Below are 13,358 nucleotides of genomic sequence, written 5' to 3' on the forward strand. Positions count from 1 at the left end.
CTGTTTCATATTTATTTTCTTTGGCTTAAGACTGTTGAACACACAGTTAACAAAAACAGATTCACTCACACCTTGTGTGTGTTTGAGCAGGCATACATACGCTTTTGTGTGTGTGTGTGTGTGTGTTTGTGAGAGTGTGTGTCAGACCCACTACCCCCTCTCCACTCTCCCTTTATGGTGGGGAGATTAGGAGGTTAATCCTGTAGATCTCAGAGAAAAGCCACTCCTGATGCCACAATGGATTTAACTCAGTCCACCAGAGAGAGGACAGACCTGCTGCCGATACGCATCGCCACGGAAACAGGAAACAGGGCCCCCCCACACACACACACACACACACACACACACACACACACACACACACACACACACACACACACACACACACACACGTGCACACACAAGGCGGAGCACTTCATCAAGGACAGGATATTATATTACATATGTATTAGATGCATGCTATAAATAACATCACAACCTTATTGAACTAATATTATGAAACTGTCATGGCTTTTTTGCACTCTTTAAGATAATGCCTACTGTATACTGTGTTTATTCCATTAAATACTTACTATATTGTATGAAATAATATATCTATCCACTAAAACCAATTATTCGCCTCAATAAAAGTCTCTCGGGCAGTTTAACAAAGGCGATTATTGCTCTGCCGGACATTCTTCAGCCTCCATGACAGCACATGTAAGGCTAGATACTGATTTGCTTATATATTGATTAAGTCATTACACAGGGGTGAACAGCCTTTCCCATTTATTATCCTCCAAGTAACTAATCACATCCAAGGCAACAACTGTCACCATGCATGGCTGCAAATACTAGTAAAAACAGTCCCTTTTGAGTGGTAGCCTACTAGCAGTGCTGTTCTGCTGAGTCTGATCTTTAACCTTTCCAGATGTGAGAGGCAGTTTAGAGTTTTCTTAGTGGTCAATAAAGTATCATGTTGCTAATATTGAGAAAAGCCTTGATTATGACATTTGTGTTTGGATTAGCATATAAACATTACCAACAGTCTGTCATGAATTTCTTATTTTTCTCAGAAAGGAATTGATTATCTTACCTCTTTTTTTTTACAAGAACCAAAACCCTCTCCATGCTAGTTTCTGAGGTGTGTGTGTGTGTGTGTGTGTGTGTGTGTGTGTAGTTTTTCTTCCATCTAAACTGCCCTCTCTCCCTCTCATGCTCCCACTATTTACAGCACTCTCTTTCCTGTTCAAGCACCCATCTGGGGACTGCCGCCATGTTCTTAAAGGGGCTGCATCAAGCAGCACGTTGAGAAACACTGAACCCGGATGTAAAGTAATTCTGACTTCAAGATAAAACATAAACTTAGACCGTAACATCTAAATACACCTCAAACACGATGACATATATAAACATTGTTTTTGTGAATTTTGGAATACATTAAATGTTCATTTATAAATGTATTATATGTTTATGTTATGGGTAGTTGTTAAGTCAATCTTAATCAACTACAACATTAAATACAGCTTACATGTAAATACGTCGTTGATAATGATGAAATAATACGACAATGTAACACTGACAGGGCGTCTATTCACGCTTAAACTTGTCATACTTTATTTCTGTACCTTTAATTATGTAATTACAATTTTAAATTGGGGTTTTACTTGTAATGTTGCCACAACCTGGCGCTTGAGCCATGACATACATGAGAGACCCACATGTCAATGGTTTAACACAAATTAATTTAGTATTTTGCACTTTACTGATTTAACATCATTTTAACCCCATTTCACCCAACCTTGCACCTCTTCTATTAATGTGTCCCTGCTTTTAGAACAGTGCTAAGGAGTAAGAGTATCAATGATATACAACCTACCTTTCTCCTACTCTTCTGGTATTATTCACCATTATAGGAAGTGTGGCGATTTCATCATATTTAGGCTGATATATGTCCATGTGAATACACATAAATGCAGGAAGTAACACAGATATATATATCTATATATATATATTTGGATGAACATTGTTTTGTATAATACCTCAAGCTATTTATTCTGTATATTGCTATTGCCATAACTTGTACCTACACAACAGCTGCACTTGTTCACATTGTTCATACTATAAAGGTAATATATAATGGGATATTCATATCACACTGTACTTCTTAAGGTATTCATATCTCCTTGTTAATTTGTATTCCATATATTCTATTTATTATCTGCTCTTTCTGGCTTTGCCATACTTGTGCTCTGTGCAGGTAATATAATATTCCTTGTAATAAAGTAATATAATCACCTACAACAACAACAAAGAAAAAAGAAGGGCATCCTGCACAAGAAAGATTGGAAGCAGTTTTATTTTCTAAACCAACACCCGGAAGTCACATGTCTGTTTCCACTGCTGCATTGACGCTAGTTTGTGAGAGGCAGGCTGACAGCTGAACCGGTCGCAAAGGCTCAGCGACGCAGTCTGCAACATTAGCTCCGTAACAATCACAACAAACTCAAGGAAAAGCACCGACAGGTTCCGCCGCGTGACGCGTCTTCTGGACCAATCCGCGGAAGTGTCTCAGTTCACCAGAGGACGGTTCAACAGGGGTAACCTTGCGGATATTGTGGTGTTCTTTTCCAACCAAGAGAGAGAGCGAGAGAGAGAGAACAAGATCCGTGTCCGGATGTGCCAGCAGTGTTGGCTTTTTCGCAGAAGCAGGATACTCTTGATGTTCCGAGGGTCGGAGGAGGAAGAGGAGGCCCACCGGGTCGACGGTGTGTCCCGCTAACGTTAAGCTCACATGCGAATGTCCCAATTAGTGCGGGGAATGATCCACGGAATGGTTGCGCAATAGAGAGGAAGAAGCGTCGCAGAACATCCCTCACTTTTGCGCCTGTGGAGAGAGAGAGAGAAAGAGAGAGAGAGAGAGAGAGTCACCAGGATTACGTTGCGTTTGTGTTTCCTGCTCCGAACAACGACTTTAGTTTGAGCTCTTTGGCTCCTTGTCCTGTGTGTGTGTGTGTGAGTGTGTGTGTGTGAGAACCCATCCGAGGATCGGGAGAACCTTCACGATGACGGGCAGCACCCCGGCGGACATGGTGAGAGCATTTCATCATTTACATCCATGCTTTTTCTCCAGGGGGGTTGAGAGGGTTCTCCAAGAGGGTTTATGTATCCTATTGGAGAACATGTCTCGACCCAGTGTGACCTCTTTGATTATGAACTATAAAACATCGTAGTGGGCTTTTAAAGTTGGGTTTGTGGAGCTACAGTGCAACTCGGAAAGGAAACTGGCAGTTTAACTTTATTATTTTCAAAGTTTGCAAGTTTTATTTCCTAAACTGTAAACTTGTGTATCCCTTTATGCTTTGCTGCATTTTTTATTTGTTTTTATGTATTTTATGGCAGGTTTTATTCCTATAGTTCCAGGTTCATTGGCTGCCATTCCAGTATGAAACTCTATAAGCACACTACATCTCCATGATCTGTAATCTACCAAGTCTGCATTAATATTTGAGTGTCGCATCACCTTAACACCAGACATTTAATTCCCGGTTGGATTTGAACGTTTCCACTGAAATGCACCAGGAAGTTAGTTAATTAATGGAAGTCTGACTAGATAAATGCAGACTTAGAGGTGACACGGTGATATTATATAATAAGTTCATTGGGGAGATGTACGCCCACTTTTGATGACGGAGTAGCCATTTATCAAGTGAACATTAGCTGGTTGCAGCTGTTAAAATGTGAGGATTTGCTGATATTTCAGTTTTTTATATGAACTGTATGTCGAACACATTTTGTTTCAGACACATTAAGATGTCAACATGAGCTTTGGGACATTGTGATGGGCTTCTGCCAGTATTAGAACACTTTTTTTGACGGACTAACTGAGTAATTGGGAAAGTAATGGACAATAATATCAGCAATAAGGAATAAAGTTAGTGCCCTGATGCCCACAGCGATGGTTTATTCCTGTGAACCTCGAGCGTCGCAGAAAGCCAGACAGGAAAGCCGTGGAGCAGAAGGCGAGCTGCTCTGTTGCTGCTCTGAAGTGCTCATACCCGCTAATTGCATTGCTTACTACAACCCCATTATGTCACACCCACTGATGGAGTGGTGCTTTTAAAGGAGGCTGAACTATGACTTAAAGTCTGTGGTCACCATCAGGTGACTTTATCAGCTTAACCCCGCCCCCGCCCTCTCAGGACACTATCCTTTTTTAGAACGTATTTTACCTCACTGACTGTTGTGTGTGTTTGTGAACTCTCATCATAAAGATTTACGTCGGCAGCACGTGGGCAAGCTATTCCACAAATTAAAAGGCGCGTAAAATGAATTTAATTTGGCTCGGCGGGTCTTAAACGTGATATCTCCCCTCTGTCCGTCATCGTGCGCTCCGAGAAAAATTCCAGGTCTATGTATAGAAAGGATAAACCACGTAATGTGCCCCTCCACCACGTAGAGATCAGCTAACCCAGCTGTGCCTGGACTCCTGAGTCCAAGTCTATGATCCCCTGGACAACAGGTCCAATATGTCGTTGGGATAATACCGCATGGAAGTCAGAGGTGAGCCGGCCTCTACTTATACAATATGTGGTCCAGTGCGGCACATCGCAAAGAATTTCTGTGGACAAAATCACGAGTTGAATCTTTCATCCCCTGACCTCTCGTGACCGGAAGCTAAATAAAAAAATACAAAAAGTTTACAGAAGGTCTTTTCTAACATCAATATCTGTGAGGTTTTATATTATGATCTTTAGTCGCAGTGCTATGGGTCAGTTTATAGTCCCTATGCATTTTTTTCTTGTGTATTACATACATTTATCATTCATATAACTTTGATAGATGACTCCAGTCAGGCGGCTGAGGTGTCTTTACATAACACACACGGATTCCCTTGCCAGCTGGTTTATAGCTCATCCTTTTGCTGTGAGAATTTCCCTGTGAGGGGGAAGTATCACATTATTATCGCATCATTTATCGTCAGTGTCGGGCGTAAAGTTCAACGGGAAAGTAATAATATTTCAAACCGCCAACTCGCAAGCTTTGTTTGATATGGTTTATTAAAAAAAGAGAATGCTGTCTTCAGGCTCATGTTATTATTAACATTCATGCAGAAGCAACACAGAGGTCAAAGTCCGCACACAAGGAAGACGCTTCAGGATTACTGCCGGTGGAAATCTCCAGAGCATCGCTTCAATCTATACGTCGAACTAGCTCCTTCCCCGAGGAAATATGCATTTAACTCGTCCCACGTTCTTGATCCCGGCAGCAGGTGCACTCTTCGTTTTCCCCGTCAACTCTCACTCAGTCTGGGGAATGAGCAACACACACGGACACGCACACGCACACACACGGGCACACTTCTAAAGGCCGAGTGTCGAGTGGCAGCGAGAGTAGGAGGAGAGGAGATTGTCAAACATTGTGGGTGAATGAATCTGAGAGAAAGAAAAAGAGAGAAGGAACAGTCATGCCTCTTGAGAATGGAGGATGGGGATTTTTTGTTGTTCTTCTTCTCCTGTCCTGAGAAAAAGAGGAAGGGTGGAGGGATAGAATGAGTGAAGGATGGAGAGGAGGGAGGGGGGGGGGGCTAATTGCCTCACTCCGGGTGGACCTCAGAAGTGCTGACAGGGGCTGAAATGGTTCCCATGGCAACAGTGGGACGCTTTGATCTTTCGAAGTCTGGGTGCCCGTGTGGAGCGCGTGGAAATGGTTGGGCCGGGGTGCACTGCAGCTATGTGAGCAGCGCCGAGCCGACGGGAGAGGAGCACGGGAGAAGCATAAAGCACCTCTGTTTAGATACGATGAATGAATACGCTCCAGGAAAAAGACTCGAGAGTGAATTTCAAACATGAGCGCTTTCGATACGTCTCGGCGCGGCAGACGAGACGCGGAGAGCTAGATGTAGACACGCATGGAGAGGGAAGGACATGGGAGTTCAGCCCGTCTACTTTTATTAATGTTTCATAAGTTAGTTACTAATACTTGTTATTTTACATTTAAGAAGAAGAACGTGTGGGTGAGGCTGGTTTCAGATCTTGAAATCAAAGGGAAAATGAACGGTTTCTGAAAAATTGCTAATTTCCTTTGGTGGAGAAATTATTTTGCCCAAAATCACAAATCACAAATGTGCCTCTTAGGGCTTTACAATCATACAACATCCTCCGTCTGATCGACCTCACTTCCCCCGAGTAATTTCTTAAATCTCTCCTCGGACCTTGTTTTCCCGACTCATATTTATTTTTTCTAGCTTCAGAAATGCAGAACTTGTCCGAACATGTTCTAATAACTGATGTATGAAACATGAGGTAATAACTGAGTCATTAATGAAGCCAAAGCCCGAAGGGTTAGCAACATGACTTCTCCTGCTCGGACGTGTTTACTTAAGTTGTACCGGCACCCATCTGATACTGATATGAATAAATAAACACTGTTTCCACACGTACACACTCTGTGGGTAGTACTCAAACACCCCGTCATTTGTGCTGTGGTGAGTATGTGTTGATCTGTGTTGGAGGGTAATACTCACCCAGACCATGAGGTACGACATGATTAACCCTTCAGATGTCAGGTGAAATTGTTTATGAATGTTCTTATTACCTTCGCATTAAAAATGCGGAAGGTTATGTTTTGATCGCCGTGTATTTATTTATTTGTATTTGTATGCGTGCGTGTTTGCGTGTTATTCGCATAACTCAAAATGTATTAAACCGAATCACATGAAATTTGGTGGGATGATTGGTTATTATCCGGGGACCATTTGATTCGATTTCGGGATCGATCGGGTCAAAGGTCAAGGTCATGAAAAGGTCAACATCTTCTTTTTACCATAGCGCGGTCAATTTTTATCCAATTGGCATGCAACTAATGCCAACATGTTCATAATTCAATGCCCAATCTTGTGATATGCGAAGGTATGCGCTCTACCGAGTGCCCGTTCTAGTTTACAAGTGCGTCGGATCATAAATTCTTGACTGAGAAGGAACCAAAGCATCCCAGACGATTGATCACTTATACTCACCTCATCATTCAGTCATTTAGTCCGGCAGCACCACACGAGGTCTACGGGCTCAGGAAATCTGTGATGGAAACATTAGTAAATAATGTTAGTATGACACAAAATGTTTGACTTTGTAGTTTTTTTTTTAGGGCTGCGACTAATGATAAAAAAAGAAGAAGAAATTTAGATCATCAATTAGTCTCTAACATGTCAGAAAATGGTAAAAACAAGTAAAGCTCAAAGCGATGTCTTTTAAATGTCTTGTTCTTGGGCGACAAATAGTGCAAAACCCAAAATATTCAGTTTAGTATTGTAAAAGGTGAAAAGAAACAAGCAAGAAACCACATTAGAGAAGCTATAACCAGCGATGCTACTTTACATGTATCAACATCGATTCAGAATAGTGTATTATTGTGTTATTTCACCAGTAGTTGGCTAAAAGCGAGTTACCTCTGCTACTCTGTGTGTGGCTATTTATAATGATGGTGCTTTGAAAGCAGTCTATAGTTCATTCCCACATTGTCAGAGAGTCCCCTTGGGGACATGCGCACAAACACACACACGCACACAGGAGTCAAAGGTTGGGGTCGAAGGTCAGCGTTATGTTGGTTGCGTATGAAAGAACAACACGGGGGGGGGGGGGGGGAGGAGGATCCCCTGTCTCTCTTCCCAACTCGAGCTTAACTCAGCACTTATGACATCGGGTAGCCAGAGACGGAGAGAGATCAGCGGGCGGGTCTTCAGCCTCGGGCAGGAGCTGCCGACGGGGCTTTGATTGACACCTTCAGTGGGAGAAATATCGCTCTTAATTCCTGACTGTCGGACGAAGCGTGTCAGGGAATATGTGCACATGTTGCAGACGCCATGTGTCGCAAGTGTGAGTCACAGATCAGGATTACATCACCCATGCAGGACTTACATCGTCACATGTAGGCCTCGCAGGCGCAATGGCAACTTCTGACAGCAGTTCTAAAGATGTGTGTGTGTGTGTGTGTGTGAATGTGAATGTGCTGGGTTTTGCATAAATTTCAAGCATATCAAGAAACTGATGACTCAGAGTTGAAATGCTGACGGATTGTGTCACGCTGCAGTGAAAATATCAGTTTAAAACGAATGACGTACACCCTCACAGTTGTTAATGGTTTTACCGTCCACTGAGTTGGTGAATAATTAATTCACATTTAATAGTTGTATTGATAGTTGCTGGTATTATCAAGCTTCAGCATGTTGTCGATGTGTATGTCCGGCAGCCTTCTGTGATTTGGTACCATCCATTCAATTGTATCGATGCATGTCCGCAGCATAGGAAGTGCTATAGAGAACCTCTCATCCATCGGTTGCTTATGTAACTTTTTTATTTGCATTATGTTTGTCTGTGCATTCTTCAACGCGCATGTGTCGGTGCATGTGATGTCCTCTGTGAATAATGACGACCACTCTACATACCTGTCAACACTCCGCTGTGGCTTTTTCCATCTTTCATCCAGCAGATCACTTATTCATGATAATATGCCCTGTTAGATGCATGTTCCCCCTGCGGGGTTCATATTACTTATGGCGGTGAAGACTGTTTTGTCGGAAATGTATGGGGGTGTGGCCTCTACGTATTTGATTTGGTAGCCGGTGTTAGAGTTAGAGTATATTCTAGATATATTCCTTTATTTCAAGGCTATGATATATGATGCATAATTTGCTCCACTTTTACTATTGGGAATCTTGCACTATAAGCATTTTTTGACTTTTCACTCTTCACTTTGTGGCCTGGTGGTAGTTGAGAAGGCACCAAAAGTTCAAAGGTCACACATGATCAGGACCGTTTTTGTATTATTTTTACGTCGCCAGACAACACATTTTATTTCCGTCATGAAGATGGATAATATCTCGTGGTCATTCTGTCGAGACCTAAAGGAATGCTCCGCACATAAGCAGCTCCGCATGAATTAGCAGGCTTAACACCTAACCACCAACTCGGGTCGTTCCCTCGCGTCCTCGCTAAGTGTCCTCGGCATCTCAACCGCGGCCGCCCGAACGTGGAGTGAATTTTGCCGTTTATATTCTTTCAACCGATCCCATTAAAAGAATATGATGGAGAGGCCGAGCGACTGACATGTTTATTTCCTGGTTAGTCGACAAGGGTCCCGATTGGCCGGACTTCCTTGTATCATCAGCTAATAAAAAAACTGTTAATCTCACACACCCTGGCGTAAAAAGCCAAAGTATGGAGAGCCATTTCGCTTTTTCTTCCACTCAACTCCGACTCACCAAGTAGATTGCAAGTTTTTTTGCCCGAGGATTTGCGCCCCAACACAGTCGTGATATTTAGAGCTTTCGCCCAATGATGCACACTTATACGATATTCATCTCTACGTTTTTTAATGACTCTCGGATACTTGACAACCAAATCAAAGAGAGAGCCACTGAGGAAGAGCGAGTCGGATGGTTGCAACATCATTTAATCACCTTTACCAGAAAGCGTTATTTTTCTACCTTTCCCCGTGGTTACCTGAGGATGCTGCTACAGGCCCAATTTAATTTCTTGACTTTTTTCTTTGCAATGCTTGAAAATGAAACCCTCCCAGTTGACACGTCTGTTCTCTTTAATTAATGGAATATAAAGGAAGTAAAAGTTCATCTTTAGTTTTTTTACATTTTGACGCATGAAGATGAATCCATAATCGAGATTCCCACCCCGACCGGAGCAACATTTCACAAAGCAAAACTGTAATAACCACCCAGATTAAATCTTTAGGATAAAGCTAGCTATTAGATTTCACTCACGAGGTCTGTAAGTGCGACCCTATCTCCTTTTGATGTTGGTTTCTGTTTCTGATCCTCCCAGCTAAAGGACAAGTCCCGATCAAAGATAACGCCAAGATTCTTTACAGTGGTGTTGGATGCCAGGGCAATGCCGTCTACAGAATCCACATCACCAGATAATTGATCTCTGAGGTGCTCAGGGCCGATTAAAATTACTTCGTTTTGTCTGAGTTTAACATCGAAGTTGCAGGTCATCCATGTTTTTATGTCTTTAAGACATGCTTGAATTTTACAGAGTTGGTTGCTCTCCTCTGGTTTTATCGATAAATATAGTTGAGTGTCATCTGCATAACAATGAAAGTTTATGGAGTGTTTCCTGATAATATTGCCCAAAGGAAGCATGTATAAGGTAAATAAAATTGGTCCAAGCACAGAACCTTGTGGAACTCCGTGATTAACGTTGGTGGTTATCGGCGTCATCGTTTACAAATACAAACTGAGATCGATCTGATAAATAGGATTTAAACCAAATTAGTGCCGTGCCTGAAATGCCAATCGACTGCTCCAGTCCCTGTAACAGGATGTCATGGTCAATGGTGTCGAATGCAGCACTAAGGTCTAACAAGACCAGGACAGAGAGGAGTCCTTTATCTGCTGCCATTAAGAGGTCATTTGTAATTTTCACCAGTGCGTCTCGGTGCTGTGGTGTTTTCTAAATCCTGATTGAAATTTCTCAAATAAACTATTATGATGTAGAAAGTCGCACAACTGATTTGCGACCACTTTCTCAAGGATCTTGGAGAGGAAGGGAGGTTAGAGATCGGTCTGTAGTTAGCCAATACCTCTGGATCCAGAGTGGGCTTCTTCAGGAGAGGTTTAATAACAGCCACCTTGAAGGAGTGTGACGTGGCCTGTTAGCAGAGACACATTGATAATATCTAATAGAGAGCCGCCAATTAAAGGCAAAAGCGTCTTTAAGCAGCCTCGTCGGGATGGGGTCCAAGAGACAGGTAGGCGTGTTCAAGTAGAAACCGTTGAAAATAATTGGTCACGGTTGATAGGAGAAAATCCTCAAATATACACCAGGGCATACAGCGGTTTCCAAGGCCATTCCACTTGAGAACAGATTGGCACTGGTTATGGGCAAGAGATTATTAATCTTGTCCTAATAGTTAAAATCTTTTCATTAAAGAAGTTCATAAAGTCATTACCACTAAGGTTTATAGGAATGCTCGGCTCCACAGGGCTGTGACTCTCTGTCAGCCTGGCTACAGTGCTGAAGAGAAACCTGGGGTTGTTTTTATTTTTCTATTATTGATGAGTAATAGGCTGCTCTGGCATTACGGAGGGCCTTCTTATATGTTTTAAGACTATCTCGCCAAACTAAGCGGGATTCTTCGAGATTAGTTGAACGCCATATGCGTTCAAGCTTTCGTGACGTTTGCTTCAGTTTGCGGGTCTGAGGGTTATACCAGGGTTATACCAACTCGAGCTTAACTCAGCACTTATGACATCGGGTAGCCAGAGACGGAGAGAGATCAGCGGGCGGGTCTTCAGCCTCGGGCAGGAGCTGCCGACGGGGCTTTGATTGACACCTTCAGTGGGAGAAATATCGCTCTTAATTCCTGACTGTCGGACGAAGCGTGTCAGGGAATATGTGCACATGTTGCAGACGCCATGTGTCGCAAGTGTGAGTCACAGATCAGGATTACATCACCCATGCAGGACTTACATCGTCACATGTAGGCCTCGCAGGCGCAATGGCAACTTCTGACAGCAGTTCTAAAGATGTGTGTGTGTGTGTGTGTGTGAATGTGAATGTGCTGGGTTTTGCATAAATTTCAAGCATATCAAGAAACTGATGACTCAGAGTTGAAATGCTGACGGATTGTGTCACGCTGCAGTGAAAATATCAGTTTAAAACGAATGACGTACACCCTCACAGTTGTTAATGGTTTTACCGTCCACTGAGTTGGTGAATAATTAATTCACATTTAATAGTTGTATTGATAGTTGCTGGTATTATCAAGCTTCAGCATGTTGTCGATGTGTATGTCCGGCAGCCTTCTGTGATTTGGTACCATCCATTCAATTGTATCGATGCATGTCCGCAGCATAGGAAGTGCTATAGAGAACCTCTCATCCATCGGTTGCTTATGTAACTTTTTTATTTGCATTATGTTTGTCTGTGCATTCTTCAACGCGGCATGTGTCGGTGCATGTGATGTCCTCTGTGAATAATGACGACCACTCTACATACCTGTCAACACTCCCGCTGTGGCTTTTTCCATCTTTCATCCAGCAGATCACTTATTCATGATAATATGCCCTGTTAGATGCATGTTCCCCCTGCGGGGTTCATATTACTTATGGCGGTGAAGACTGTTTTGTCGGAAATGTATGGGGGTGTGGCCTCTACGTATTTGATTTGGTAGCCGGTGTTAGAGTTAGAGTATATTCTAGATATATTCCTTTATTTCAAGGCTATGATATATGATGCATAATTTGCTCCACTTTTACTATTGGGAATCTTGCACTATAAGCATTTTTTGACTTTTCACTCTTCACTTTGTGGCCTGGTGGTAGTTGAGAAGGCACCAAAAGTTCAAAGGTCACACATGATCAGGACCGTTTTTGTATTATTTTTACGTCGCCAGACAACACATTTTATTTCCGTCATGAAGATGGATAATATCTCGTGGTCATTCTGTCGAGACCTAAAGGAATGCTCCGGCATTAATAAGCAGCTCCGGCATGAATTAGCAGGCTTAACACCTAACCACCAACTCGGGTCGTTCCCTCGCGTCCTCGCTAAGTGTCCTCGGCATCTCAACCGCGGCCGCCCGAACGTGGAGTGAATTTTGCCGTTTATATTCTTTCAACCGATCCCATTAAAAGAATATGATGGAGAGGCCGAGCGACTGACATGTTTATTTCCTGGTTAGTCGACAAGGGTCCCGATTGGCCGGACTTCCTTGTATCATCAGCTAATAAAAAAACTGTTAATCTCACACACCCTGGCGTAAAAAGCCAAAGTATGGAGAGCCATTTCGCTTTTTCTTCCACTCAACTCCGACTCACCAAGTAGATTGCAAGTTTTTTTGCCCGAGGATTTGCGCCCCAACACAGTCGTGATATTTAGAGCTTTCGCCCAATGATGCACACTTATACGATATTCATCTCTACGTTTTTTAATGACTCTCGGATACTTGACAACCAAATCAAAGAGAGAGCCACTGAGGAAGAGCGAGTCGGATGGTTGCAACATCATTTAATCACCTTTACCAGAAAGCGTTATTTTTCTACCTTTCCCCGTGGTTACCTGAGGATGCTGCTACAGGCCCAATTTAATTTCTTGACTTTTTTCTTTGCAATGCTTGAAAATGAAACCCTCCCAGTTGACACGTCTGTTCTCTTTAATTAATGGAATATAAAGGAAGTAAAAGTTCATCTTTAGTTTTTTTACATTTTGACGCATGAAGATGAATCCATAATCGAGATTCCCACCCCGACCGGAGCAACATTTCACAAAGCAAAAACTGTAATAACCACCCAGATTAAATCTTTAGGATAAAGCTAGCTATTAGATTTCACTCACGAGGTCTGTAAGTGCGACCCTATCTCC

The 13,358-nt window shown here is 42.6% G+C and overlaps 1 protein-coding gene across 1 annotated transcript in view; it reads left to right on the top strand.

Annotated features, from left to right (window-relative positions):
- Positions 1-2,413: 2,413 nt before the first annotated feature.
- The window catches only part of ubl3a (ubiquitin-like 3a), a 41,131-nt gene continuing 30,186 nt past the window's right edge, over positions 2,414-13,358 (top strand). Inside the window, exon 1 of the mRNA XM_056409804.1 lies at positions 2,414-3,071. Within this exon, the coding sequence (XP_056265779.1) occupies positions 3,045-3,071 (27 nt within the window). The 5' untranslated portion in view covers positions 2,414-3,044. The remainder of the gene's footprint in view (positions 3,072-13,358) is intronic.

The sequence above is a fragment of the Pseudoliparis swirei genome, chromosome 3 (assembly GCF_029220125.1).
Source record: "Pseudoliparis swirei isolate HS2019 ecotype Mariana Trench chromosome 3, NWPU_hadal_v1, whole genome shotgun sequence".
Classification (NCBI taxonomy): Eukaryota; Metazoa; Chordata; class Actinopteri; order Perciformes; family Liparidae; genus Pseudoliparis; species Pseudoliparis swirei.